Genomic DNA, 26,491 nt, shown 5'->3' with positions numbered 1-26,491 from the left:
GCAGCACAGAGATACCCCTGAGAACAACCCAGATACACCCTTTGACTTCACTCCAGAAAATTACAAGGTACATTGTGTGTGTGTGTGTGTGTGTGTGTGTGTGTGCGCTAACGGGAGACATTTCTGTTATATAACAGGCTCTGCCTTTTATATAACACCATTAGTGGCTGCAAAGCCTGCATCTAAATTGCTTTGCTTTTCATTCCAAGCGTCTATTATACTGATGAGATTTATGTTTTAACAGACTACTTTGTTTATTTTTTCTTTTAAAAGAGAATAGAAGCTATAGTTGGAAACTACCCAGAAGGTCACAAAGCTGCAGCTGTAATTCCAGTGCTGGATTTGGCACAACGACAAAATGGATGGTTGCCTATCTCTGCTATGAACAAGGTAAAATTTAATACTGTGCTCCTAGTTATTCTTTGTTCATTTTCCATAACAGCACCATGTTAGACGAGGACAGTCGAGGTAGGTAGTACTGAATGCACCCCCCTTCTCTTTTTTTTTTTTTTTTTTTTTTTTTTTTTTTTAATGGGGCTTAAGTTCGTGTCCTAGAGGGGAATTGTACACCCCTCACATTTTTGTAAATATTGTGTGTGTGTGTGTGTGTGTGTGTATATATATATATATATATATATATATATATATATATATATATATATATATATATATATATATATATATATATATATATATATATATATATATATATATATTTTTTTTTAGAAATGACACTTTGTTACAATGTGTAGTAGTGAGTGTACAGCTTGTATAACACAGTGTCAATTTGCTGACCCCTCAAAATAACAACACACAGCAACAAAAGTGAGTACACCCCTAAGTGAAAATGTCCAAATTGGGCCCAAAGTGGCAATATTTTGTGTGGCCACCATTATTTTCCAGCACTGCCTTAACTCTCTTGGGCATTGAGCTCATCAGAGATTCACAGGTTGTCACTGGAGTCCTCTTCCACTCCTCCATGACGACATTGTGAAGCTGGTGGATGTTATAGACCTTGGAGCTCCTCCACCTTACCCTTTGAGGATGCCCCACAGATGCTCAATAGGGTAGATACATGCTTGGCCAGTCCATCCATCACCTTTACCCACAGTTTCTATAGCAAGGCAGTGGTTGTCTTGGTATGTTTGGGGTCTTTGTCATACTGCCCTGTGGCCCAGTCTCCGAAGGGACTCCATCATGCTCGGCTTCAGTATGTCACAGTACATGTTAGCACTCATGGTTCCCTCAAACTGTGGCTTCCCAGTGCCAGCAGCACTCATGCAGCTCCAGACAATGGCACTCCCACCATGCTTGGCTGTAGGCAGGAAACGCTTGTCTTTGTACTCCTCACCTGGTTGCCGCCACACACGCTTGACACCGCCTGAACCAAATACGTTTATCTTGGTCTGCTCAGACCACAGGACATGGTTCCTATAATCCATATCCTTAGCCTGCTTGTCTTCAGCAAACTGTGGGTTTCTTGTGTATTATCTTTAGAAGAGGCTTCCTTCTGGGATGACAGCCATGCAGACCAATTTGATGCAGTATGCGGCATATGGTCCGAGCATTGACAGGCTGACCCCACCCACCCCTTCAACCTCTGCAGCAATGCTGGCAGCACTCATACGTCTATTTCTCAAAGACAACCTCCTGGATGCGATGCTGATTACATGCACTCAACTGCTTTGGTCAACCATGCCTGTTCTGAGTGGAGCCTGTCCTGTTAAACCACTGTATGGTGGTCTTCTAGCCTAGGCCATCTTTATGTAGAGCAACATTTATTTTTTTCAGATCCTCAGTGTTCTGTGCCACTAGGTCATGTTGAACTTCCAGTGACCAGTATGAGAGAGAGCGATAACGCCAAATTTAACACACCTGCTCCCCATTCACACCTGAGACCTTGTAACACTAAGGGGTCACATGACATCGGGGAGAGAAAATGGCTAATTGGGCCCAATTTGAACATTTTCACTAAGGGGTGTACTCGCTTTTGTTGCCAGCATTTTAGACACTAATGGCAGTGTGAGTTATTTTGAGGGGCAGCAAATTTACATTATACAAGCTGTACACTCACTACTTTACATTGATCCAAAGTATCATTTGTAAGATACCTTAAACTTTAACTGCTTGCCGACCAGCCGCTGCCATTTATACAGCGGCAGGTTGGGACTGTTGCACGAATCACCTCAGTTGTACGGCTGAGCTTTAAGAGCTATAGCACACGATGCCAGAGCCAATGCTGATGTCCGCCGACTACCCGCGATTGCTCCTCAGAGAGGTAGAACGAGGATCTGTCAATGTAAACAGACAGATCCCAGTTCTGTTTGAAGTAGAGAGATCTGCTGTTCCTCTTCCTCTCTCTTCCCAGTCAGTCCACTCCCCCCACAGTTAGAAATGCCTCCCTAGGACACACTTAACCCCTTGATTGCCCACTAGTGTTAACTTCTTCCCTGTCAGTGACATTTATACAGTAATCTGTGGCTATTTTTAGCTCCTGATTGCTGTATAAATGTCGATGGTCCCAAAAAAAAAGTGTCCAATCTGTCTGCCACAATGTTGCAGTCCCGCTAAAAAACATTGATCACTGCCATTACTAGGTAAAAAAAAATAAAAAAATGTATAATAGAAAATGCCATAAATATATGCCCTATTTTGTAGACGCTACAAATTTTCCACAAACCAAACAATAAGCTTAATAAGCGATAGTAGAATACATATTGCTCTAAACTGATGAAGAAATTTCTTTATATTTTGCTAATGGTGCAAAAAATAACCTGCCAAGGTGATCAAATAACACCAAAAGAAAGCTCTATTTGTGGCAAACAAAAGGACATCAACTTTGTTTGGGTACAGCATGGCACGACCACGCATTTTTCAGTTAAAGCGTTGCAGTGCCATAACGCAAAAAAGGGGCTTAGTCAGGAAGTGGGTAAATCCTTCAGGGATTGAAGTGGTTGAAGGACAAAAGGGAGGTTGCGAATCGTTGACAAGGGCCACTCTCGAATAGTATTCTAGGAACAAAAGCATAGAAGTGGTCCCTGGCAGTGTTTTTTTTTTTTTTTTTTTTTTTTATTTTTTTTTAGCAAAATAACTTTTAAGCAAGGGGTATGGTTCTGTCTGATCATGGAAGCAAGTGTAAGTTAAGTACTGGGTTACAGTACATGGGATGCAAGGGATTTCAGAAAATGAGGTAAGCAAAATTTAGGGAGTTAAAACTAACTTAATCAGGGAAATTCTGAGGAGTATTCAAATAAAGCCGGAGAATACTATGTATATGTTGTGTTTTTTGAAATGTAAGCAATTTTAGAGAAATAATGTGTGAATGGGTATGCTGGGACTTTTAGTCCAACTTTTTGTATATCCTGTAGCTGTGCCTCCTCCCTCTCTTTCCCAATAAATGGAATGTGCTGTATGAGACATGAGCGATAAAGAGCAAGGTTACCTGTGACTGCAAGTAATGCTGCTTCTTCTTCTTTTTTTATTTTTTGCTGGCTTAACCACTTAAGCCCCGGACCATTTTACAGCTAAAGGACCAAGGACCATTTTGCGATTCGGCATTGCTTCGCTTTAACTGAGAATTGCACGGTCTTGCGATGTGGCTCCCACAAATAGAGCTTTCTTTTCGTGGTATTTGATCACCTCAGCGGTTTTTATTTTTTGCGCTATAAACAAAAATAGAGCGACAATTTTGAGAAAAATTCATTTTTTTTTTTTTTTACTTTTTGCTATAATATCCCCCAAAAATATATAAACTCCCACCCCCCCCCCCCCCCTCTCAGTTTAGGCCGACACGTATTCTTCTACATATTTTTGGTAAAGAAAATCGCAATAAGCGTTTGATTTGCAAAAGCTATAGCGTCTACAAAATAGGGGATATTTTTATGGCAATTTTATAAAAAAAAAAAAAAAATTTCTACTAGTAATGGAGATCAGCGATATATATTTTTTTTATTTATTTATTTTATTTTTTTTTATTTTTTTTCATCATTAATACAGCGATCAGTGCGATTTAAAAATGTCACTGGCAGTGAACGGGGTAACCACTAGGGGGCAGTGTAGGGGTTGTGTGTGTGTGTGTGTGTGGTGGTTTTATTTTTTATTTTTTCTGTAGGGGGCGTGGCTTGGCGTGTGACGTCACTGATTGTCTTTCCCTATAACTTGGTACAGACGATCAGTGACAGCCCCGCTAGGAAGCACAAGGAGAGGTTTGTTTACACTTACCTCTCCTCGTTTTTCAGCTCTGTGACCTGATCGTGGGACACCGGCGGCAATTGGGTCCCGCGGCCATGGTGCTCGGGACCAGGTTGCGAGTGCGCCGGCACGCGTGACCCACAGCTGGGCACTTAAAGGGCAACGTACCTGCTTGTACCCTGTCGTGCCATTCTGCTGACGTATATCGGCGTAAGGCGGTCCTTAAGCACTTGCCGCCCGCTCTATAGGAAAATGACGGCTGCAAAGTGGTTTCAAAATCCTGACTGGGCATCATGACGTCCTCAGGATTGTGAGCTGCTGCGTGCCCCCGGGGGCATGCATCGCGGCTATCGTTGTTGCAATGTCAGTCTGACACCCCGCAACTACGATCTCGGTAAAGAGTGTCCGACGGAGACTGTCCAATCATGGCTGATCACAGTGTAAATAGGAAGAGCCGTTAATCGGCTTTTCCTCACTCGCCTCTGTCAGACGGGAGTAGAGGAGAGCCGATCGGCTGCTGCTCGGACTGGGGGGGGGTCTGTGCTGATCGATTATACACCACCAGACTACCAGGTATGCCACCCTAGACCACCAGGGATGCCAGTCAGTGCCCATAATGGATGCTAATCGGTACCCACAATGGGCATCACTGATTGGCATGCACTGATTGGCATCCATCAGTACAAAACAATACGGTGCCGCCTCATCGGTGCCCATCAGTGAAGAAGAAAACGTACTTCTTTACAAAGTTTTGAAACTGAAACAAAAAAAATATATATATTTTTTTTTTTTTTTCCCCCAAAATATTTGGGGAAAAAATATAAGTGATCAAATACCACCAAAAGAGAGCTCTATTTCTGGGGAAAAAATTATAAAAATGTCATTAGCATGTAGCATGACCGCACAATTGTCCTTCAAAGTGCGACAGCACTGAAAGCTCAAAATTGGTCTTGGCAGGAAGGTGTTTAAGTGCCCTGTATTGAAGTGGTTAATTAACCGCTTCTCGACCAGCGCATGCAGATATACGTCGGCAGAATGGCACTGGTGGGCAAAAGGACATACAGGTACGTCCCCTTGAAGAAGCGGCGATGCGGGCACTCGCCCGCCGCGTTCTCCGTGACTGAGACTGTGGGTCCCGTGGACTCTGTCCGCCGGGTGCCCGCGAAAGTGTCACGGAGAGGTAGAATGGGGAGATGCTTTTGTCAACAAAGAATTTCCCTCTTCTGCCTAATGACAGGACAGAGATCACTGCTCTCTGTCATCGAGAGCAGTGATTGCTATCGTGTGTTGTAGCCCCCCTCCCACAGTTCACTCCCTAGGACACACTGAACCCCTTAATCGCCCCTTAGTGGTTAACCCCTTCACTGCCAGTGTAATTTTCACAGTATTCAATGCATTTTATAGCACTGATGACTGTATAAATGACAATGGTCCCAAAATAGTGTTAAAAATATCCGATGTGTCCGCCATAATGTCACAGTCCTGGTAAAAATCGCAGATCGCCGCCATTACTAATTAAAACATTTTTTAAATAAAAATGCCATAAAACTATCTCCAATTTTGTAGATGTTATAACTTTTGCGCAAACCAATCAATATACGCTTATTACGATGTTCTTCTTTTTTTTTTTTTTTTTTTTTTTTTAGCGCAAAAAATAAAAACCGGAGAGGTGATCAAATACCACCAAAAGAAAGCTCTATTTGTGGGGGGGAAAAGACATCAATTTTGTTTGGGTACAGCATTGCACGGCCATGCAATTGTCATTTAAAGCGACGCAGTGCTGAATTGCAAAAAGTACTCTGGTCAGGAAGGAAGGGGGGGGGCGCTGAAGTGGTTAATGTGACCATAGTTATATTGAATCTGTTATCCAATCATGGTAAAAGGTTCAAGTCCACGCTGTACAAAATTAACACAAATTTGATAGTGACAATAGTGGCTTTTAATAAAAGGGAAACGTTGGTTTTTTTAAGGAAATAAATCTGTGTAATTGAAATAGGGGAATAATATTGAGATTCTCACTTGAATATTCATTTCTGATTTGAAGACAATTTTTTATTAATATTGGATATATTATAATTTTGGTTTAGACAACCTTTTGGTTCATAGAAAATAGAATACAGGTTCTTGGAAAAATTTGTAATGTGGCGTTATTTCAACCAAAGATAAGGTGCTGTTCTATTACATGTGCCACAATGCTACTTATAGCCTAGATCAGTGATGGCGAACCTTGGCACCACAGATGTTTTGGAACTACACATATGTGGTGGTCATGCCCGAAGGCATGCAGTTTATGGGTCAGTGTCTATATTCTTCTCTGTAATTTATTTCAGGTTAACCTCAAAAGGGGCCCCCTATAAAACCATTCTTGGCAAACCAATTATTGAATTGCTACAGCCGGAACGGCAATTGGCCCTACATCTCTTTACTACAACTAAACGAACCATTGCGAGGGAATAGAAAACCCCCTACGCTTTAGCTTTGAGTGCATGAATGATGATGTGGTGAATGAGAAGTTGATGGCCATCCTCTTGGATACACGTGACAAGTCTCTTAGTTTGGGTGTCTGCTTTTGTCTGCCAAAATCGCTGATCTCTGCCATTACTAGTGTAAAACTCATAAATCTATTCCATAGTTTGTAGACACTGTAACTATTGTGCAAACTAATCAATATACGCTTTTTTTTTTTTTTTTTTTTATAACCAAAAACCTGTAGCAGAATACATATTGGCCTAAATTGATGAAATAAGAAATTTAGTGTGTGTGTATGTATGTATGTATGTATGTATATGTATGTATGTATGTATGTATATATATATATATATATATATATATATATATATATATATATATATATATATATATATATATATATATATATATATATATATATATATATATATATATGGTATGTATATATAATTTTTTTTTTTTTTTTTTTTTTTCTGCTATAAAACATATCTAATACAATTTTTATATATAATTTTTTTTTTTCTTGTTTATATCGCCAAACATTAAAAACCACAGAGGCGATCAAATACCACCAAAAGAAAGCTCAATTTTTTGGTGTTGTACAACCACGCAATTGTCAGTTAAAGCAGCACAGTGTCATATCACGATTAATCATATGTAGAATCACGATCCTGATTCACACTCTATTTTTTTTCGGGTGTAGCCTGGACAGGACAGGAGAAGCTGTCGGAACCAGCGTGGAGCGCAAATGGCAGCGATATCGGAACTGGCGTCAGCAGAGAGCATAGTGCCCGGCCTGCGCAAGCGTAATCAACACTCCGCTCTCTCCTGATGCTCAGGCCTGGTTATTCATTTAATACAGCATGGGGTGGATGATTTTCTCAAAGGGGTAGATGTATGGTTATACATTGAACTTTGAACACAATCAGCACGATGCTCGGGGCTGGTTATTATAATGGGCGGATGCTTTTCTCAAAGGGCCAGATGTATTACATTCTGTGCATGTATTATTGCAAACAGCCCAAACAAAATGTTTGTGAATATGAATTTTGTATTTATGTACAAATCGAACAAATGGAAAAACCCAGCCACCCTATTGCCTCTATTGGAGGAGGATGGAGACAAAGGTGTTTAAAATAAAGATATAGGAATCCGTTGCTGTGAGTCCAGTGCAGAACTTACACATTGAAATATATATATATATATATATATATATATATATATTTTTTATTATTATTATGATCCTGGTTTTATACCGAGGGTGGCAGGACCTATACTTAAAATGCAGTTGTCACTCGAGGGCACTCTATATTCATTCATTAGACCCTTTTGCTTCTCCTGAAGAAGCAGAGCTTCATGCCTTAGCAAAAGCATCTGAGCTATCAAGAGTTTGCATTTATTGGATACTAGAGATGCTTCCATTTGAGGGTATTTTTTTTTTCCTATTGCGCAAGCAAACCAATAAAGCATGCTAAGTTAATTGTCCCTTCCTCATCTTCCAACTTTTTTCTGAGGTAGCCATAATAAAAATTAAAATGTACACATGGAACAGACTGGAGGCCAGAGAAAATCATAAAGCAGACCAGGGGCTATAAATGCTATATTACAACCCCATGCACTTGCTGGGTCTTTGCAACTTACAGATTCCACCGTTAGTTTTGGCCCAGTAAAGCTGGAATTAATAATTCAACTTAGATTACCCCTGAACAAGTGGTCAACAGTGGGGGGCAACTTCTTATGAAATGGGACTTTGGAAAAATGGTGATCTTTATGCCTGCCAGACTCTTTCCCATGATGGCCAGCTTGACACATGGACTGTGACATCAGTCAAAGGCAATTATGGCCTCCTTAGTAAATGAGCATGGGATAGCACCAGGGTTCACCAGTTGTTTTAAGATATACAGCTTCTTGCTTTACCTGTTACCAAAGATGTTACCGAAAAGTAAACCTCTCTTTCAGAGATTACAAATACATTTTATCCAGATGACCAATTCAGGATCTTATCAGTATGCACTTACAGTACAATTGTAATACTGAAGTGATATTAAAGGCGTGCAGGTTGTTATGTTTTTTTTTTTTCCTTTAAAATTAAGGAATGTTGTACTTACCTGCTCCCTGCAATGGTTTTGCACAGAGCATACCTGATCCTCTTCTCAGGTCCTCTGCTGGCGCTCCTGGCCCCTCTCCTTTTGCCGACTGCCCCCATAGCAAGCCGCTTGCTATGGAGGCACTTGTGTGTGCTTGCTCCCGAGCTGCCTGTGTGTGTCCATAAGACCCTTAGAGTGCTGCTGTGTCTCAGCCAAGGTGGGAGAGCCGCTGCTCTTGTGCACATTGCTGGATTGGGATCAGGCTCAGGGAAGTGGGGGGGGGGGGGGGTTAAATAGAATGCCTGAAGGTAAAAAACATGTGGCCTTTACAACCACTTTTAATGTGAGAACCTACGTAAGCATGTGTATTAAAAAAAAGCTTCAATTGCGCTGATTAAAGGGAACAGTGGTCTGGAAAGCTGTTAAGTGTATCTTTTTGTGTCTTGTTCCCTACTGCGGTGGATATTAATTTGTAACCACTAATCAATTTGAAGATAGGAGTTGCTTATCTGTAAAAATTGCACAACGAGTGTGTAATAGAATATGAAGTTTCTGTTTTTCATGGTTTTCCCTCTTCTGTTTTGTCAGGTAGCTGAAGTCCTGCAGATGCCTGCTATGCGAGTGTATGAAGTGGCTACATTCTATACCATGTTTAATAGAAAACCAGTAGGAAAGTACCATATTCAAATTTGTACGACAACACCTTGCATGCTTAGAGATTCTGATTCGATATTGGAAGCCATCAAAAAGAAGCTTGGTAAGTCCTGTGTTTGTATCATTAGCTACAAAGCTAATTAAGGGACTGGAGGATCTCGGCTACGGGGAAAGACTGCAAGCTTTGAACTTTTTTTTTTTTTTTTTTTTTTTTTTCCCCTTTCCCCTCTTAAGTACATTTTGAAAAATTGAGGTTCAAAGTCCAATCTTTTACGTCTTGCCAAAAATCTTTGGAGTCTACTTTTGTGGGGTCCTGCCACTTAGCCACCGTAAATGCAATTTGGTGCCAAAAAATCCTAGTTTTCAGCCATTCACAGCCAGAATGTGCTCCCTTGTTTCTGGGACCCACCATGTCCCCACTGAGGGACTAGGGCATACCTATGTGGTGTTCTTCAAACAATTCATTTACATTTTTGCTTTAATCTCTATTCTAAAACGATTAATTCAAAAAATTCAAAACCTATTTTGTTCAAAATGGTGCAATTTTGGGGGGTCATTCAATATATTTGTGTAAGAAAAGTTTCATAAATTTATACTAAATATCTATAATCATTGTTTCTACACCTGGGGTGGGCCCTGGGGGAGAAAAAGCTGCCGCTTTTTAGTTGAATGTGTTTTCAAACAACTCTTCCATGATCTGCATTGAAATCAATGGAAATTCGATTTGTGTTGACTGCTGTATTTTCTCTTGACTAAATGTTAGAGATAGAGTGCTGTAAGTGCAAAGAATACATTTCTTAAAAAAATTATCTTGCTGATGTTTTGGTTTTACCACATCATTTTTTGGTAGGCATTTTACTTATAGTGACACATGTCTAGAACAGCTATGTTTTGTGATTCCAGGAATCCACGTGGGAGAGACCACACCTGATAAACTGTTCACATTGACTGAAGTTGAGTGTCTAGGAGCCTGTGTAAATGCACCAATGGTGCAAATTAATGACCAATACTATGTGAGTATATGGATTTTAAACCCTGTCATTTTGGGTTTCATTTTTCCTGTGTGTTTGAGTGTCCTTTCATTTCTTTTTCTGCCTGACACCTATCAAATAGCATGTGGAGAGATTGTTTTCTTGCTTTCTTTTTTTTCTTTTTACACTTTTGCCTGGAGTTGGCAATTTAATGTATTTCTTGCTCTGAGCTGAAGCTTACCAAGACTATTATATGTGTAACACGTTGAGGTCTGGACCAGGGGTGTCCAACCTGTTGCCCACGGGCCGCATGTGGCCCAAGACTAATGTGAATGCAGCCAACACAAAATTGTAAACTTCCTTTACACTTTGTGAACACATAAGGCCCATAGAAAAATTTGTCTGCATTTCTTTACTGGACTTTTATACGTTTTTATCTTCCCAAAGAAAAATCTCCCACTCTCCATAATCACACAGGACCTATATTTGTGAGCAATTATTTTCAGGGATGAAGCACACGAATAGCAACATTAGAACCAAAATATCTGATGCGCGCCTATGAGAATGCTACTACATCATTTAACCAGATTTGAATGCATTTGTTTTAGAGATGCACCAAAATTTTCGGCAGCCGATAATTGTCTTTTGCCATTTTGCCAAAAAGAGGTGTTGAAAATGGCACCGAGATGGCATGCAATTTTGCTGTGCTTATGGTATGTTTTGCATACGTCATATGAATCAAAAAATATAACGGGTGCGTTTTCGATGCATTTGAGCAGGAAGGTGTTCTTTATTTTTATTTTTTTGACCAAAAATGCAGCAAGCAAGATTTTTAACACCACAATGGAAATGCAAAGGACCAGTGTGAAGACATAAAAATTTAAAGGGATGCATTTCTCTTGCGCTTTTCTTGCACTAAAGGTGCACCATTATGAAACCTTTTGTACGGTAGGACATATTTTAAGACTACTAGATAGACCTGATTGGCTTCAAAATTCTACATTGATTTATAAACACTTGTGATGCATTCTAAATCATCAAATGGGTTTCTTCTCTAAATTCCCCTGATAATGCTGGGATTAGCTTTAACATCTTTGGTTCTGATAAGCACCTGGAATGTACATGTGCATCTGATAATGCCATTATTAGCTATTTTATATAAGCCAATTTTTGTTTCACGCTTATGGGTTCTTTAAAAGCTGACCATATGTCTGTCTTTAAGCTGGTTTATAAACGGTATACTAATGCTTTTGTAAAGTACTGTATATTAACACCTAGTTAGTGTTCAAATAGAGAACACATTTTTAGAAATACACGTATACAGCAAAACCTATAGTTTAGCTGATACAAAACAAATTAAAGCTAGAATTGTAATAAAGCTAAATTACAGACAAGTGCTGGACATAGGGGTAGATTTACTAAAACTGGTGCACTCAGAATCCAGTGCAGCTGTGCATGGTAGCCAATTGGCTTCTAATGTCAGATTGTTCAATTTTTAAGCTTTGGCAATAAAACCTGGAAGCTGATTGGTTTCTATGAAGAGTTGCAGCACTTTTTTCGCACACTCTAGTTTTGTAAATAACCCCCATAGTCTTATATTTAGCACATGCATTTGGAATTGCATTATATGATCTCGTGAAGTTCAAATTGGCAAACTATTTCTGTGAAGCATCACTACCCACATGGACCCACACTGTGATGATTGTTTTAGCTTACTGTGTACCACACACTTTGCTGAGGGATTGTTTGGTAGTATTGCATGCTGATTTCTCCCAATTGGCGCTGTGTGTGTGTATATAACGCCGGACAAGCTGAACCTATAAGAGAAACCATATGTATATATTTGCATTGAAACTATAAATACATTTTTCTAAAAATATATAATAAATATATATATATATATATATATATATATATATATATATATATATATATATATATATATATATATATATATTATTAAAAACATAGTGTATGTATATTTTATAATATCATTTTCCCTGGATGAAAAATTACACAGCTAGGTGCACCTGGTTAATGGAAAATTTGTTCCTTGTTCGATGAATCATATCCACAGTATATTAACATTAGCTTCTGTATATGTACATGAGTCATTACAGCATGGAACACGATTTCAAGTTGGTATTGTAAATGCTGTTGTCAGAAGCTTTCAACCATTCTTAGACCTTTTAAATATATTTAGTCCTCTGCAAGGGCTTGCTATTGCTTAGAATGTTTGCTTTGCATATATCGGGCTTTCTTACCAGGGCTCTCCAGAAATTGCTAGAGGTCCCCCCCCCCCCACCAGTGAGAAACTGTCTGTGTTTCTCACTTTCCATGATTATTAACATATAAAACAAGGCGGTATTGTAGAATTATCAGCTTTGGGTGTCAAATATGATACTATATAAATTACACATCTTACTGATCTTGTATTGTATGATCAAATGTACAACTAATGATTTTTAGCAGGGGTTCCCTGAAACATCAACATTTTGAGGGTTCCTCCAGGGTAAAAAAAGGTTGAGAGAGGCTGATCTAGATTGGGATGGTTGCTGTTACTAGCTAGATAATCTACCTGCTAATCTCAAAGCAGTGCTGTGAGACTTTAAATACAGGTTTTAGATGTGCAGATGGTGTTTATTGTGTAGAGAATGGAACACATGCACACCAGATAAAAGATGGCTTTTGCAGCTTACTACTTCCTCCTAGTAAATACAGTGACAACAAATCTGTTGTGGAAGAAGTTGCTTCATTTGTAAAAAAAAAAAAAAAAAAATAATAATAATAATTTTAAAGTGTCAGTTAGGACCTTGATCATAGTTTAGAATTAACACCAGATATAAACAGTTTGTCTAATAGGAATAGTGAGACTGTATTTATAGAAGTTGAGTTCCCATTGTAATGTTCACAGAAAAAAGTATTCAGGTTTACAATAATATCCAGAAGAGAGTGGAATTGTTTTGAAACACATCGCTAACATTTATCAAAATGTCTGCAATCGGATAAACCATGGATGTACAGTGAGAAAAAATAATCTGGTTGTTTCAAGTGGTACAGATGCGATAAAGCCCCAACTCTCACCAAAACCTTTATTTTTAGCTTTGGAAGTATTAGAACTTATAAATGTGCCTTGTTGAGGAGACTTTTTATGCCTGAATTTATATTGTCTGACACTTGTCTATGGGATAGGAAGTGATGGAGAGTCTCCCTGAAGTAAACAGACCGCAATCATATCCTGATTTTAAACCTTTTCCACTCTTTCATTCATCAAAGAGACAGGAACTGAGGAGAAACGGCTAGAATTTGGACCAATTTTTTTCCCACTGTCCAAAACAAAATGGGAGTTAGGTTTTTACTCCCCAATCCCATTATGTTCCTTTAGGTCAATCGCCGCTTTTTCAACAGTAACTGAGCTGCAGTCTTTTTGGCTGTAAAATGAGACGTGGTCTTGATAATGAATAGCCATGCATATGGGGTGGCAGTATGAGGATTTTGGGATCTCTGGGCACTCTGAAGAGAAATTTGAGCCAGTAAACCCGCTTTACTGATCTGGGTCCACCTTTTTTTTTTTTAAAGTGAATTTCCTCCAGTCAAATCTTAGTTAATGGTAGGCATTATTTGCCTGATGCTAACTACTGTTGGTAACCTGCAAATGCCTCAGAAACCCCAGGTGATTCTTTGTAAATGCAGACTATTCAGAAAGTCTTACAATGCTTTGAAAAAGTATTCATACCCCTTGCAATTTTGCACATTTTTGTCATGTTGCAACCAAAAACAAATGGATTTTATGTGATAGACCAACACGTTTCACAGAGTTATGTGCACTGTTAGTTTTCATCCACAATTTGCAAATTGAGAAAAACTATATGTATAATGAAGTAGTAAGTGAGATGCACACACGGTCAGTGAAGCAGGTGTGCCAGCAATCGAGTCTGTCCCAAAGACTCAATATATAAAGGCAGAAAAGGGATTGCTGCACAAACAAAAGTAAATTTATTGATAAAATTTACATCACATCAGGTATAATTCAGGTACCTGAATTATACCTGATGTGATGTAAATGTTATCAATAAATTTACTTTTGTTTGTGCAGCATTCCTATCTCTCTATCTCTCGGATCGGAATGATCAAACAATCATATAGTTACCGTATATACTCGAGTATAGGCCGACCCGAATATAAGCCGAGGCCCCCAATTTACCCCCAAAAAACTGGAAAACTTATTGACTCGTGTATAAGCCGAGGGTGAGACATGGCTGTCCATCCCTGTGTGTCCGTCCATCCCTGTGTGTGTGTCCGTCCATCCATCCCTGTGTGTGTGTCCATCCATCCATCCATCCATCCATCCCTGTGTGTCCGTCCATCCATCCCTGTGTGTGTATCCATCCATCCCTGTGTGTGTGTGTGTGTATTCATCCATCCATCCATCCCTGTGTGTGTGTGTGTGTGTGTGTGTGTGTGTGTATCCATCCATCCATCCATCCATCCCTGTGTGTGTGTGTGTGTGTGTGTGTGTGTGTGTGTCCGTGCAGCCTTGTGTGTGTGTCCAGCCTACCTGTGTCCCAAGCCTCCGTCCCGAGCCGCCGTCGTCCCGAGCCGCCGTCGTCCCGTGCCTCCTCTGTCCCGTGCCTCCTCTGTCCCGTGCCTTCCGGTGTCCCGTGCCTCCTCTGTCCCGTGCCTCCTCCGTCCCGTGTCGTGCCGATGGATCGCCGCTCTTCTCGGCGGCCATTCTACGATTCAAAAGCTGCGCCTCCGTCCTCCGCCTGTGATAGGCGGAACACTCAATTTCCCAGCAGCCTGTGTTCCGCCTATCACGGACATCCTCTCATACTCGTCCGTAGTATGAGAATGAACGGATGTCCGTGATAGGCGGAACACTGACTGCTGGGAAGTTCAGTGTTCCGCCTATCACAGGCGGAGGCGGAGAAGGAGGCGCGGCTTTTGAATTTTAATGTCCGCCGTCTGTCTGCTCGATACGCTGATCGAGCAGTCAGACAGCGGTGACTCGAGTATAAGCCGAGGGGGCACTTTCAGCCTCAAAAAAGAGGCTGAAAATCTCGGCTTATACTCGAGTATATACGGTACATAGACATTTTGTGAAAAAAAATATTACTGTGAAACAAAAATTAAATATACATTCATAAGTGAATAACAAATATTCATAGTGAAATGTTAACTTGAAAATACTTGGTGCAAACAGTGTGCCAGTAGGTAATCTACCACCAATAAGTATAAGGCTTACCAGAAAAGTTTAACCCAAATAGGCGTAAGCCTAATGAGTCAATAAAGCTTGTGGAACCATTCATCGGCACACAGCATCCAGTTGAGGATGTAGACTCCTATAGTGCTTCACAGTACTGCTTCCAATGGATAATCACCGGAGGGGCGATGGCTCAAAGTATCTCTCAAGTGGTGTGTGTGTGTATATAAGGAGAAGGAATAGGCCACATAGTGTAATTCTATTTCAATATAAGACATTTTATTGTTTATAAAAAGGCAACACTCACATTTTATTACAATTTAAAAACCGGTTTGTAGTAAAAAGCATGGAAAGTGATGCAGTGGCATCTGGGGTGCCTGTCCACTGCGTATTTATACAGTATTATGTCCCCCTTAATATGTAACATTTCACTTACTTCCAGTCGTGACAAAATGTGGAAAAGTTCAAGGGGTATGAATACTTTTTATTTTTTTTTTCCCCCTCTCTTCCCAAGGCACTGCATAAAGAACTTGCACACCGGCACCTTTTTCAATTTTGTCTTTGAGACATTAAAATTTAATTGAGGGATGCAGTATGTTTTGTGTGGTATGGAATTTTAATTACGATCTCATTGTTTTATTTTTCAGTGCCTCTCCAACCTTATGGTAAATTTGTGGACCTTGTTCAGATAATCAGTACATACCACAATCCTTTCCTGAGTCTGTTATTTTATGAGGATTTCTTACCAATGTATAAATATCTCCCAACAAAATTTAATAAGAAAATAATTTGACTTTATTAATTAAAAAGTATAGTGATACAATGTCATACAGAACTGGAATTTCTGGTGATTGATATTTCACACACACATTATCAAAACATCAACACGGCAATGAAACAATATTTGTTTAATATTTTACAATTAACTCAAGAGAGGCCCAAAATGTTCTGTTAGAAAATATGTGAGGTAATCGCGCCTTACTTCCAAGAACACAATGAGGGTTATTGACTAAAGGAAAATCCACTTTGCACTGCAAGTGCACTTGAAAGTAAAGTCACTGTAGATCTGAGGGGGACATGCAAGGAAAATAAAAAAACGCATTTTAGCTTGCACATGATTGGATGATAAAATCAGCAGCGCTTCCACTAATTTCAGATCTACCCCTTCGATTTAGAGCGACTGCACTTCCAAGTGCACGTGCAGTGCAAAGTGGATTTGCCTCGTAAAGAACACCCAATATGCCTTGTTGCACAAGGAAACGGTCCTCTGAATTTCTCTGGCCAGAAGGAATCCAAAGTATGTCTCACGGAGTCAACAGATGGATATTGCCAATTTGAAAGAAATATAAATCCAACAGAGCTTACTAAATTGAACGGGACAATAAATACTCTCCCTGGGACCACAGAATTTTTAATTTATATAATACAAGTTTGTGTCTGAATTTCCCCAAATACAGCTTCAATAATACACAGTCTAGACCATCAATATGGGCAAATGATACGTTACCCTACACACTATGTATGATGTCAACACAATAATTTATAAACTACAATCCCTTCAATTATTAGATAAAAAAGATAATTATTGTATGGTCTGTATCTTACCAACAGTTTAGAAGGGGAAGATGTCCAACAAAATTTAAGTACATCGAGTGGTTCTAGTCACAAGGTCCAGCAAAATGGGGAGTGGTCAAATATCAGGCTTCTTAAACATCTAGGGCAGTGATGGCGAACCTTGGCACCCCAGATGTTTTGGAACTACATTTCCCATGATGCTCCTGCACTTTGCAGTGTAGTGGAGCATCATGGGAAATGTAGTTCCAAAACATCTGGGGTGCCAAGGTTCGCCATCACTGATCTAGGGGGTGTATCCGGCGTGTGGGTCTGTGATCACTCTATGGCCCTCACATCCTTTATACCATCTGGGACAATAGGCTCATAAAATTATCATAAGCTCAGCCCAGAAGGTTTGGCTTTATTCTCCATTGGTTGGACAACTCTAATGATTTAGCTGGTGGGTCCACATAAAATATCATCTTCAGCCACAAGGTGTGTCTGAGGACAGAAAATGTGTTCTGAATTATTAAAAGAAAATATGCCCTCTTTCATAATAGTTATCTATATATTGGGGCTTATGAATCTATATCTATATTGTTCAGGGACCTCGGCAACTGGTACAAAATACAATACACTTAGTATAAATTTGATTAATATAACACAAAATGGAAGTTTATATGGATTAATGTATGACTCCTGCATATCCTATGAAAATCTATTTTGTCTTAGGACAACACATGTTATATGGGTATTTTGATGTAGATGCGGTCACGGTTTCTATGTCTTTTCAACAATGATGGTTATCTAAATACAATTCTTCATTTGTTCTATATGAAAATTTATATTTCTATCTTATGACAGATTACTCATGGGGTCAGTGGATATTGAAATTTATGGTCGTATCTGTGTCTTGGAGTCTTTTATGGCATTTGAATCGCTTATGATCACATATTTTAAAAAAAAAAAAACGCATGCATATAGGAATTAACTGTTCTCCTAGAGCCCTTGAAATGAACTTTGGAAAGGCTCACTGAAGGCTTAGAGAAGGGTTTAGCTGCACAGACAATTTCTCTTTATAGGCACTTTTAGACCATATCATTATAGTCTGTTCACATATTTGGGACTGTTGTCGTTTTGGTGTAACGTTAACCTCAGATCTCAGTCATTGTCTGAGGGAAAGCTTGAGTCAACGTTGGGGTTTGACTAGGGTGGCAATTTCACCCTTTGAAACAATGGGGTTATTTAACAAAGCTTTTCCTTTAATTAAAGGTTTTGTAACTTAGGACTGAAAACGCACATTTGACCATAATCAGCCGGTTTCGTATCCGATTCATGTTTACTTGGTTTCGACATAAGTTTTGTCTCCTTAACTTAAGTCTCCAATGGATGGTATGACTTAATCCGCCTTCCCTGTTGGGAGGAGGGAATGTTTTACTGGAGTGATGACTCCTAAGTTGACAGTTCCATGAAAATTTATATTTTAATGTATCTCAGCCATGACACGTATGCATTGGCTTGAAAACATGCAGGCCAGATTCAAAGTGTTGTGGTGCATTACATTTACACACAATAAAATTTAGATGTGGTAGGGTAATCTTGATCGTTCTGAATGTGCTGTCAACTTTATTGGATTTAAAGGTTTTAATGGACATGCACTTTTTTCACCGTGCCACAACACAGATGGTAGCCAAAATTTGTGCTAAAACACGGGCCTGTTTTGTTATTTTGGGGTACCATTCCAAGTGAATGGTATTGAAGTAATGTGGAGAAATAACTGGTGTTGCCCCAAGCATGGGGGAGTGCTGATGGATGTACTTTATTTATTTTTTTGACAAATGATCATATTCATATTATGTTATTGAGGGCTTGTTTAACTACTTGCTTACTGGGCACTTAAACCAATTTTCAGCTTTCAGCGCTGTCGCACTTGAATGACAATTGCGCGGTTGTACAACACTGTACGCAAATTAAATATTTTTATCTTTTTTTTTTTTTTTTTTTTTTTTTTCTCCCCCCCCCCACAAATAGAGCTTTCTTTTCATGGTATTTGATCACCTCTGTGGTTTTTTTTTTTTTTTTAAAATATATATAATATATATATAAAATCAGTGGTGTGAATAAGTGTTTGCCCCCCTCCTCATTTCCTGTTCCTTTGCATGTTTGTCACACTTAAGTGTTTCGGAACATCAAACCAATTTAAACAATAGTCAAGGACAACACAAGTAAACACAAAATGCAATTTGTAAATGAAGGTGTTTATTATTAAAGGTGAAAAAAAATCCAAACCATCATGGCCCTGTGTGAAAAAGTGATTGCCCCCCTTGTTAAAACATACTATAACTGTGGTTGTCCACACCTGAGTTCAATTTCTCTAGCCACACCCAGGCCTGATTATTGCCACACCTGTTCACAATCAAGGCATCACTTAAATAGGAGCTGCTTGACACAGTAAGGTCCACCAGAAGATCCTTAAAGGCTACACATCATGCCGAGACCCAAAGAAATTCAGGAACAATTGAGACAGAAAGTAATTGAGATCTATCAGTCTGGAAAGGGTTATAAAGCCATTTCCAAAGCTTTGGGAATCCAGAGAACCACAGTGAGAGCCATTATCCACAAATAGCGAAGACATGGAACAGTGGTGAACCTTCCCAGGAGTGGCCGGCCGCCCAAAATTACCCCAAGAGCGCAGCGACGACTCATCCAAGAGGTCACAAAAGACCCCACAACAACGTCCAAGGAACTGCAGGCCTCACTTGCCTCAGTTAAGGTCAGCGTTCATGCCTCCACCATCAGGAAAAGACTGGGCAAAAATGGCCTGCATGGCAGAGTTCCAAGGAGAAAACCACTGCTGAGCAAAAAGAACATCAAAGCTCGTCTCAATTTCTCCACAACACATCTTGATGATCCCCAAGACTTTTGGGACAACATTCTGTGGACCGATGAGACAAAAGTGGAACTCTTTGGAAGGTGTGTGTCCAAGTATATCTGGCGTAGAAGGAACACTGCATTTCATAAAAAGAACATTATACCAACAGTAAAATATGGTGGTGGTAGTGTGATGGTCTGGGGCTGTTTTGCTGCTTCAGGACCTGGAAGACTTGCCGTGATAAAAGGAACTATGAATTCTGCTGTCTACCAAGAGATCCTGAAGGAGAATGTCCGACCATCCGTTCGTGTACTCAAGCTGAAACGAACTTGGGTTCTGCAGCAGGACAATGATCCTAAACACACCAGCAAGTCCACCACCGAATGGCTGAAGAAAAACAAAATGAAGACTTTGGAGTCGCCTAGCCAAAGTCCTGACCTGAATCCTATTGAGATGTTGTGGTCTGACCTTAAAAAGGCCGTTCATGCTCGAAAACCCTCTAATGTAACTGAATTAGGACAATTCTGCAAAGATGAGTGGGCCAAAATTCCTCCAGGACGCTGTAAAAGCCTCATTGCACGTTATCGCAAATGCTTGGTTGCAGTTGTTGCTGCTAAGGGTGGCCCAACCAGTTATTAGGTTTAGGGGGCAATCACTTTTTCACACAGGGCCATGATGGTTTGGATTTTTTTTCACCTTTAATAATAAACACCTTCATTTACAAATTGCATTTTGTGTTTACTTGTGTTGTCCTTGACTATTGTTTAAATTGGTTTGTTCCGAAACACTTAAGTGTGACAAACATGCAAAGGAACAGGAAATGAGGAAGGGGGCAAACACTTTTTCACACCACTGTGTATGTGTGTGTATATATATATATATATATATATATATATATTATAGAGATAGATAGAGATATATAAATGAAGTAACTGATCAATTCAGTCTAGTGCTATAGTCAGTTATGTATTCCTTTTTCTAGTCCCTATAGTTCAGCTAATCTATCAATCTATTACGCCAAGCACATGTTATTGTTAATACCGCAATGCTACCACCCTTGGCTATGAAATCAATACACGGTCTAAGGTCAATTAAATCTTATTTATTTCCCAAGGAAATAATATAGCGTGCATAAGGTATCAATAGAAGTTACAATAATACATAGCATACAATCACAGTGCAATATAAGCCTTATACTTATCGATCCTCATGACTGGGTCTCCTGATGTAATACCGAGACAGAGAGAGACCTCATGGTTGCAAACCTTTTTGTCAAACATACCTCAGCCATACCACACCCTACTGCCAGTCCCATTTGGTTTGGACCAATCAGTGTTCACATGACAGCCCTCCTAATATTACTGACTGTCCTGCCATACTTGGCTTTGTGGCCAGTCCCATCTGATGTGCCCTGGGCCGTCTTTGTCATCAATCTCTTTGAAGCTTGTGTGCACCAGTTGGGCTGAAGGTAACTCCTTTGATATGCAGTTTCTGCCACATTCCTCTACACATTCTAAACATGTGTCATGCAAACATCAACATGGCTGAGTTCGGCTGTACCAACGAATGTGTAGAACCTTAGATATATAACGTTACTTCTTATTCACTTCCAACAATATATATATATATATATATATATATATATATATATATATATATATATATATATATATATATATATATATATATATAATATAATATAATATAATATAATATAATTTAGTATGTGTTGTGGTGTGTGGGTTTTTTTTTTTTTTTATTAGAAAATTTTGCAAACTGGTAGGTTTTCTCCTTCACTGAAGAAGCTGCACTGATGGGCGGCACTGGTAGGCTACACTGAAAGGCAGCACTGCTAGGTGGCACTGATTGGCACCACTGGTGGCCATTGATGTAGTATATGGATCATAACACTCATAAACTTGTGCGGCCATAGGTGTTTATTTGTCTTGCAAACCGAGCCATTCAGTGCGGTTTCTTTTCTGTTGTAATTTGCATTGCTACAGGACCTTTTTTTTATTTTTAATTATCTCAAAAGGTGTGTGTGTGTGTGTGTGTGTGTGTGTGTGTGTGTGTGTGTGTGGTGTTTGTTTTGATTGCACTAATAATCGATTATCCATGTTCACTGCCAGTTTATATCTGACCATTTTTGCTGAGCTGACAAGGATTGAGAACTGATAAATCAGTTCATTGTAATGCCCTTCTTTTTTGAATAGTGGAGAGATTAGAACCTGTCTGTGCCAGTTAGGGAGAGTCACTCCTTCTATTTGTAGCGTTTACCATTTAGGACCCAAATGGAAAAAAAATTGATAGGGCTATAACTGTCAAAAAAAAGAAAAAGCTTTTGTTCTACCAAAAGTGCCAAGTTATCGCAGGTATTTACTGACTTTTTGATCACCAACATAGACGGTCTCAATGCCATATTAGGCTGGATTCACACCTTTGCATTTTTAGTGCTTTTTGCATTTTGCAGATTTTCACTACAGAACGTGCTCCATAGGAAACCATGTTAAATGGACTCTAATGCAAATCTGCAAAATGCAAAAAAGCACTATAACTGCATAGATGTGAATCTAGCCTTAGAACATACCTTCTGTTAAAAAATAAGAATTTGGCCATTGAAACAGCTACCGCCTAATGGTGTGTATATATCAAACATGGAAACATTTGTTGGTACCCATACAGCTCATCGAAACAATGATTCAGTCTTCCTGAGAAGAGATGAAATGAAAACCAAATTTCATGTATATTTGCGTGCCCCTTTGGTATGTTGTAGAGTAAAGCAAAGACAGTCTGGAAAGAGAAAATTATTGCTTATTGTAGATGTTCTAGAATGGCCTGGACAGATATGTTAGTACCGCTAGAGAAGTTTATAAAGCGTTTCATCATGGTGATAATTCAAATCAACTGTTCTCTATTATTAGTATCACACGTCTTCAATCTTGTAATCAGTCTATTTTAAATGAAGAAATGTAGTCACTGTTCTGTTTAGTAACATCGTGTGCACCACACTAAACGTGAACCAGTGAAAGTGTAAAGGAGAGAGTTGTCTAAGGAGATGAGAGAAAAAGTTAGACCAGTGTTTCAAAGGCAAAGTTTAATCTCAGAGATACAAACTGATGGTCTAGGCACATCAATGTCTGACTGTGCCATCTGTTTTTGAGCAAAAGTGGGCTGAAAGGAAGAAGACCCAGGAGAACTTTTGCTGTTTGAAAGATAAAAAAAAAAAAAAAAAGCCAGACTGGAATTTAATGAAATGCATGTAGACAAGCCACGATGCTTCTGGAATTAGGTACTGTGGACAGAAGAAACAAAGCTAGTTTTTGGACCAGTCATATCTGCTCTGTTCAGACACAAAAATAAAGCATTTAGAAAAGAACGTACCTACTGTGAAACATGGAGGAGGCTTGATTATGCTTTGGGGCTACTTTGCTGTTTCTGACACAGGATATCCTAAACTGGGGCAGGGTACAATTAAATCTCAAGACTATCAAGGAATTCCAAAGCAAAAAACGCTGCCCAGTGTCATAACTTTGCCTTAGTTTGCAGATCATGGATCCTCCAACGGGATCCCAAAACAAACTGCTAATAGCACCCAAGAATGGCTAAGAACAAAACATGGACTGCTCTGTAGTGGCCCTCCTGCGTGTTGATCTTAATTCCAGATTAATTAATCTATGTAAAGAGCTGAGACATGCAGTCTGGAGAACATACCAGGCTGCTGCTATACCAGTTTTCTCAAAAAGAGGGCTGCAAACTACCTGTTGGCAGGTGTAGAAGTCTAATTTAAGAGCTACAGACATTCTTGTTTTGTAGTGATTGCTTCTAAGGTTAGTTCAACAGAATATTGGGTTAAAGATCCCATAATTTTTGTTCATTACATTTTTTTGTTATTTTTAAAATATTCTGTTGCATCAAAGGCAAAAGTCGTCATATTTGGTCAGGTACTTTTTTTCAAGTTACTTCAGAAAAAAAATGTGGTTTTACATTTTGGTCCAGGTATACAACAAGCTGCTTCTCACCTGTGTCAGGTATCCATGTCTGCAAGTGTGGTGCAATGGAAAGCTCCTGTCAGCTGCAACAAATGTAAATGAATATAGGTGGCGCCTGCTGTAGCTCTTGTGATACAGCGGATGCCAGCTATATTCATTCACTTTATTTTGTGGAAGAGTACCAACAGATTTGTCGACGACTGTAATTTACATGCTACAGCTTTTACAGTCCATGCATATTGTTAATACAAAACATTTACTTTAAGACCACGTCAGACTTCTGCTGAATTTTGTCATTAGTGGGAAGTTAATCGGCAATTTTACATAATTAAAATACATGTTTAGGTATGCAGAAAACTTAAGCCCCCACATATAATAGTATTTTGGCCAATATTTGTTTTCCTATGATCAGCTTCATCTAGTGGCCATAATGTTATTTTTCAGATTGAGGTATTGCAGTAAAGTACCACAATATGGGCACTAAATGGGGCTGAATACTGTGATTCTGCTTTCAGTAGAATGAATTTGGGGTGCAGTTTTATGCATGCCATTTCTAAATGGGGTACAAGGCACATAGTTTAGCTGGCATCATTCACTGTAAACCATTTATGATAAATTAATATTTTTTGACCCACTTCACGGATTTATCTTCTAGGAGGATCTTTTGCCGAGGGATATTGAAAGTATAATTGATGACTTAAAAGCTGGGAAAACACCTACTCCTGGACCCAGGTACCTATTTTATTTAAATGTTAGCATATTCTTTAAGTAATTTAGGTAAACCACAGATCTAGCTGTATCTTGTCTCCTTGATAGAACAAAAGGGTATCCTGTTATAACGTTGAGGGTTTCATGCTGTCATTCACCCTTCAAAGGCACCTTCCTTTTTGTTTCCTGTGATTTATTTTGGTTACTGGGTAGAGGATGTTGGTGTCTAATTTAACAGTTTTTACAATACATAGTGTAGGCCTTCAATGTGCAGATCATTTTTATTTTCATTCTATAGCTTATTTTATTTTGTGCTTATTTGTATGATGGCTCTAATGCTTCGGTATTGTTTGAAAACAGATTGGCTTGCTCTGGAACTCTCCTTAATTCTGGAGAAATCCTTTAAAATATAATACAAATATTCAGCTAAGTGGTGCTGCAAGCTGTGTCTGCTTTCATGAGTCACAGAGCTATTCATACTAATACCATCTTTTCTTCTTGAAAGCTATACTGCACTTGATGCACAATTACTCTTAATGTTGAGCATGCAGCACTTCTGCTGCTGGGCAATTATCAGATAAGAGTATGAAAGGTCACCCAGCATCGGTACTAATGTACAAGATAAGGTATGCTTCAAGGGGGTTGTAAAGTCTAAACTTATTTTTTACCTTTTTTAATGCATTCCTTGTATTAAGGTAAACGTTTAGGTGTCAGCATCTCACCTCCTCGATTTACCTGAGACCTCATGCTATCCAGCACCGTGCACGTCTGCAGATCTCTTTTCTCCCCTCACATCTGGGTCTCGCTGGCTTTGCTGGGGTATCGGGAGCCATTGGCTCTCAGTGCTGCCAATCAAAGCAAGTGACGAGGAAGCGGGGGCGAGTCCTGCTGTGTCAATGGATGCAGCAGAGGGACTCTGGTGCGAGCATACATGAGTGCGGCTTCCTGTGGGGGCACTGGGCAGAGAGGAGGGAGCAGGAGCACCAACGGGGGACCGAGAAGAGGTTCCTGTCCGCTCTGCGCGGTTCCATTGCACAGAGAAGGCAAGTATAGACATGTTTGTTTTTTTTCCAATTGCCTTTACAACCTCTTTCACTATTCAGAAGATGGTCTTTGTTGCTATTGTAAAGGAGATAGAGATATATATATATATATATATATATATATATATATATATATATATATATATATATATATATATATATATATATATATATATATATATATATATATATATATATAAATTTATTGCACTTATGTGATTGGATAGATAGAGATCTATCTATATCTCTAAGTTTGTGTGTATAATGTAACCGTGTTCTAAAATGAGCATCACTGTCATTGCACATTAATGCATTGTTATAGATCCTAGAAGAGTATACTGATCAAAATTTATCTTTTTAAATTTTTTTTAGGAATGGCCGTTTCTCGTGTGAACCTGCTGGAGGACTTACCTCTCTTACTGGACCTCCAAAAGGACCAGGCTTTGGTGTGCGTGCAGACCTCTAAAATTACTGTGTAATAATATAACTGCAAAGCTCAACTCTTATACACATAAATAAAACAGTTTTATTCCAATAGTTATGAGTTGTGTAGTCTGTGTATATGCAATGCATTACATTTGGCAATGGTAGGATCTGCATGTTGCTGTTTAACCACTTGAGGACCGCCGTATTGCCATTGTACGTCAGCACAATGGCACAGGCAGGCATAATCACGTACATCTACGTGATTGCCTTCCAGCGGGTGGGGGGTCCGATCGGACCCCCTCCCGCTGGTTACGGCGGTCCGAT

General features: G+C 39.3%; 1 protein-coding gene across 1 annotated transcript in view; it reads left to right on the top strand.

Annotated features, from left to right (window-relative positions):
* Positions 1–26,278, top strand: part of NDUFV2 (NADH:ubiquinone oxidoreductase core subunit V2) — a 44,211-nt gene extending 17,933 nt beyond the window's left edge. The window contains exons 3-8 of the mRNA XM_077492460.1: positions 5–67; positions 274–390; positions 9,336–9,504; positions 10,305–10,414; positions 24,646–24,722; positions 26,114–26,278. Of these exons, the coding sequence (XP_077348586.1) occupies positions 5–67; positions 274–390; positions 9,336–9,504; positions 10,305–10,414; positions 24,646–24,722; positions 26,114–26,207 (630 nt within the window). The 3' untranslated portion in view covers positions 26,208–26,278. The remainder of the gene's footprint in view (positions 1–4; positions 68–273; positions 391–9,335; positions 9,505–10,304; positions 10,415–24,645; positions 24,723–26,113) is intronic.
* Positions 26,279–26,491: the final 213 nt, after the last annotated feature.

The sequence above is a fragment of the Lithobates pipiens genome, unplaced genomic scaffold (assembly GCF_037356315.1).
Source record: "Lithobates pipiens isolate NorthernLeopardFrog02 unplaced genomic scaffold, aLitPip1_a1.2 Scaffold_19, whole genome shotgun sequence".
NCBI lineage: Eukaryota > Metazoa > Chordata > Amphibia > Anura > Ranidae > Lithobates > Lithobates pipiens.
The sequence above is the reverse complement of the archived record's forward strand: the minus strand, read 5'-3'. Positions and strand labels throughout refer to the sequence as shown.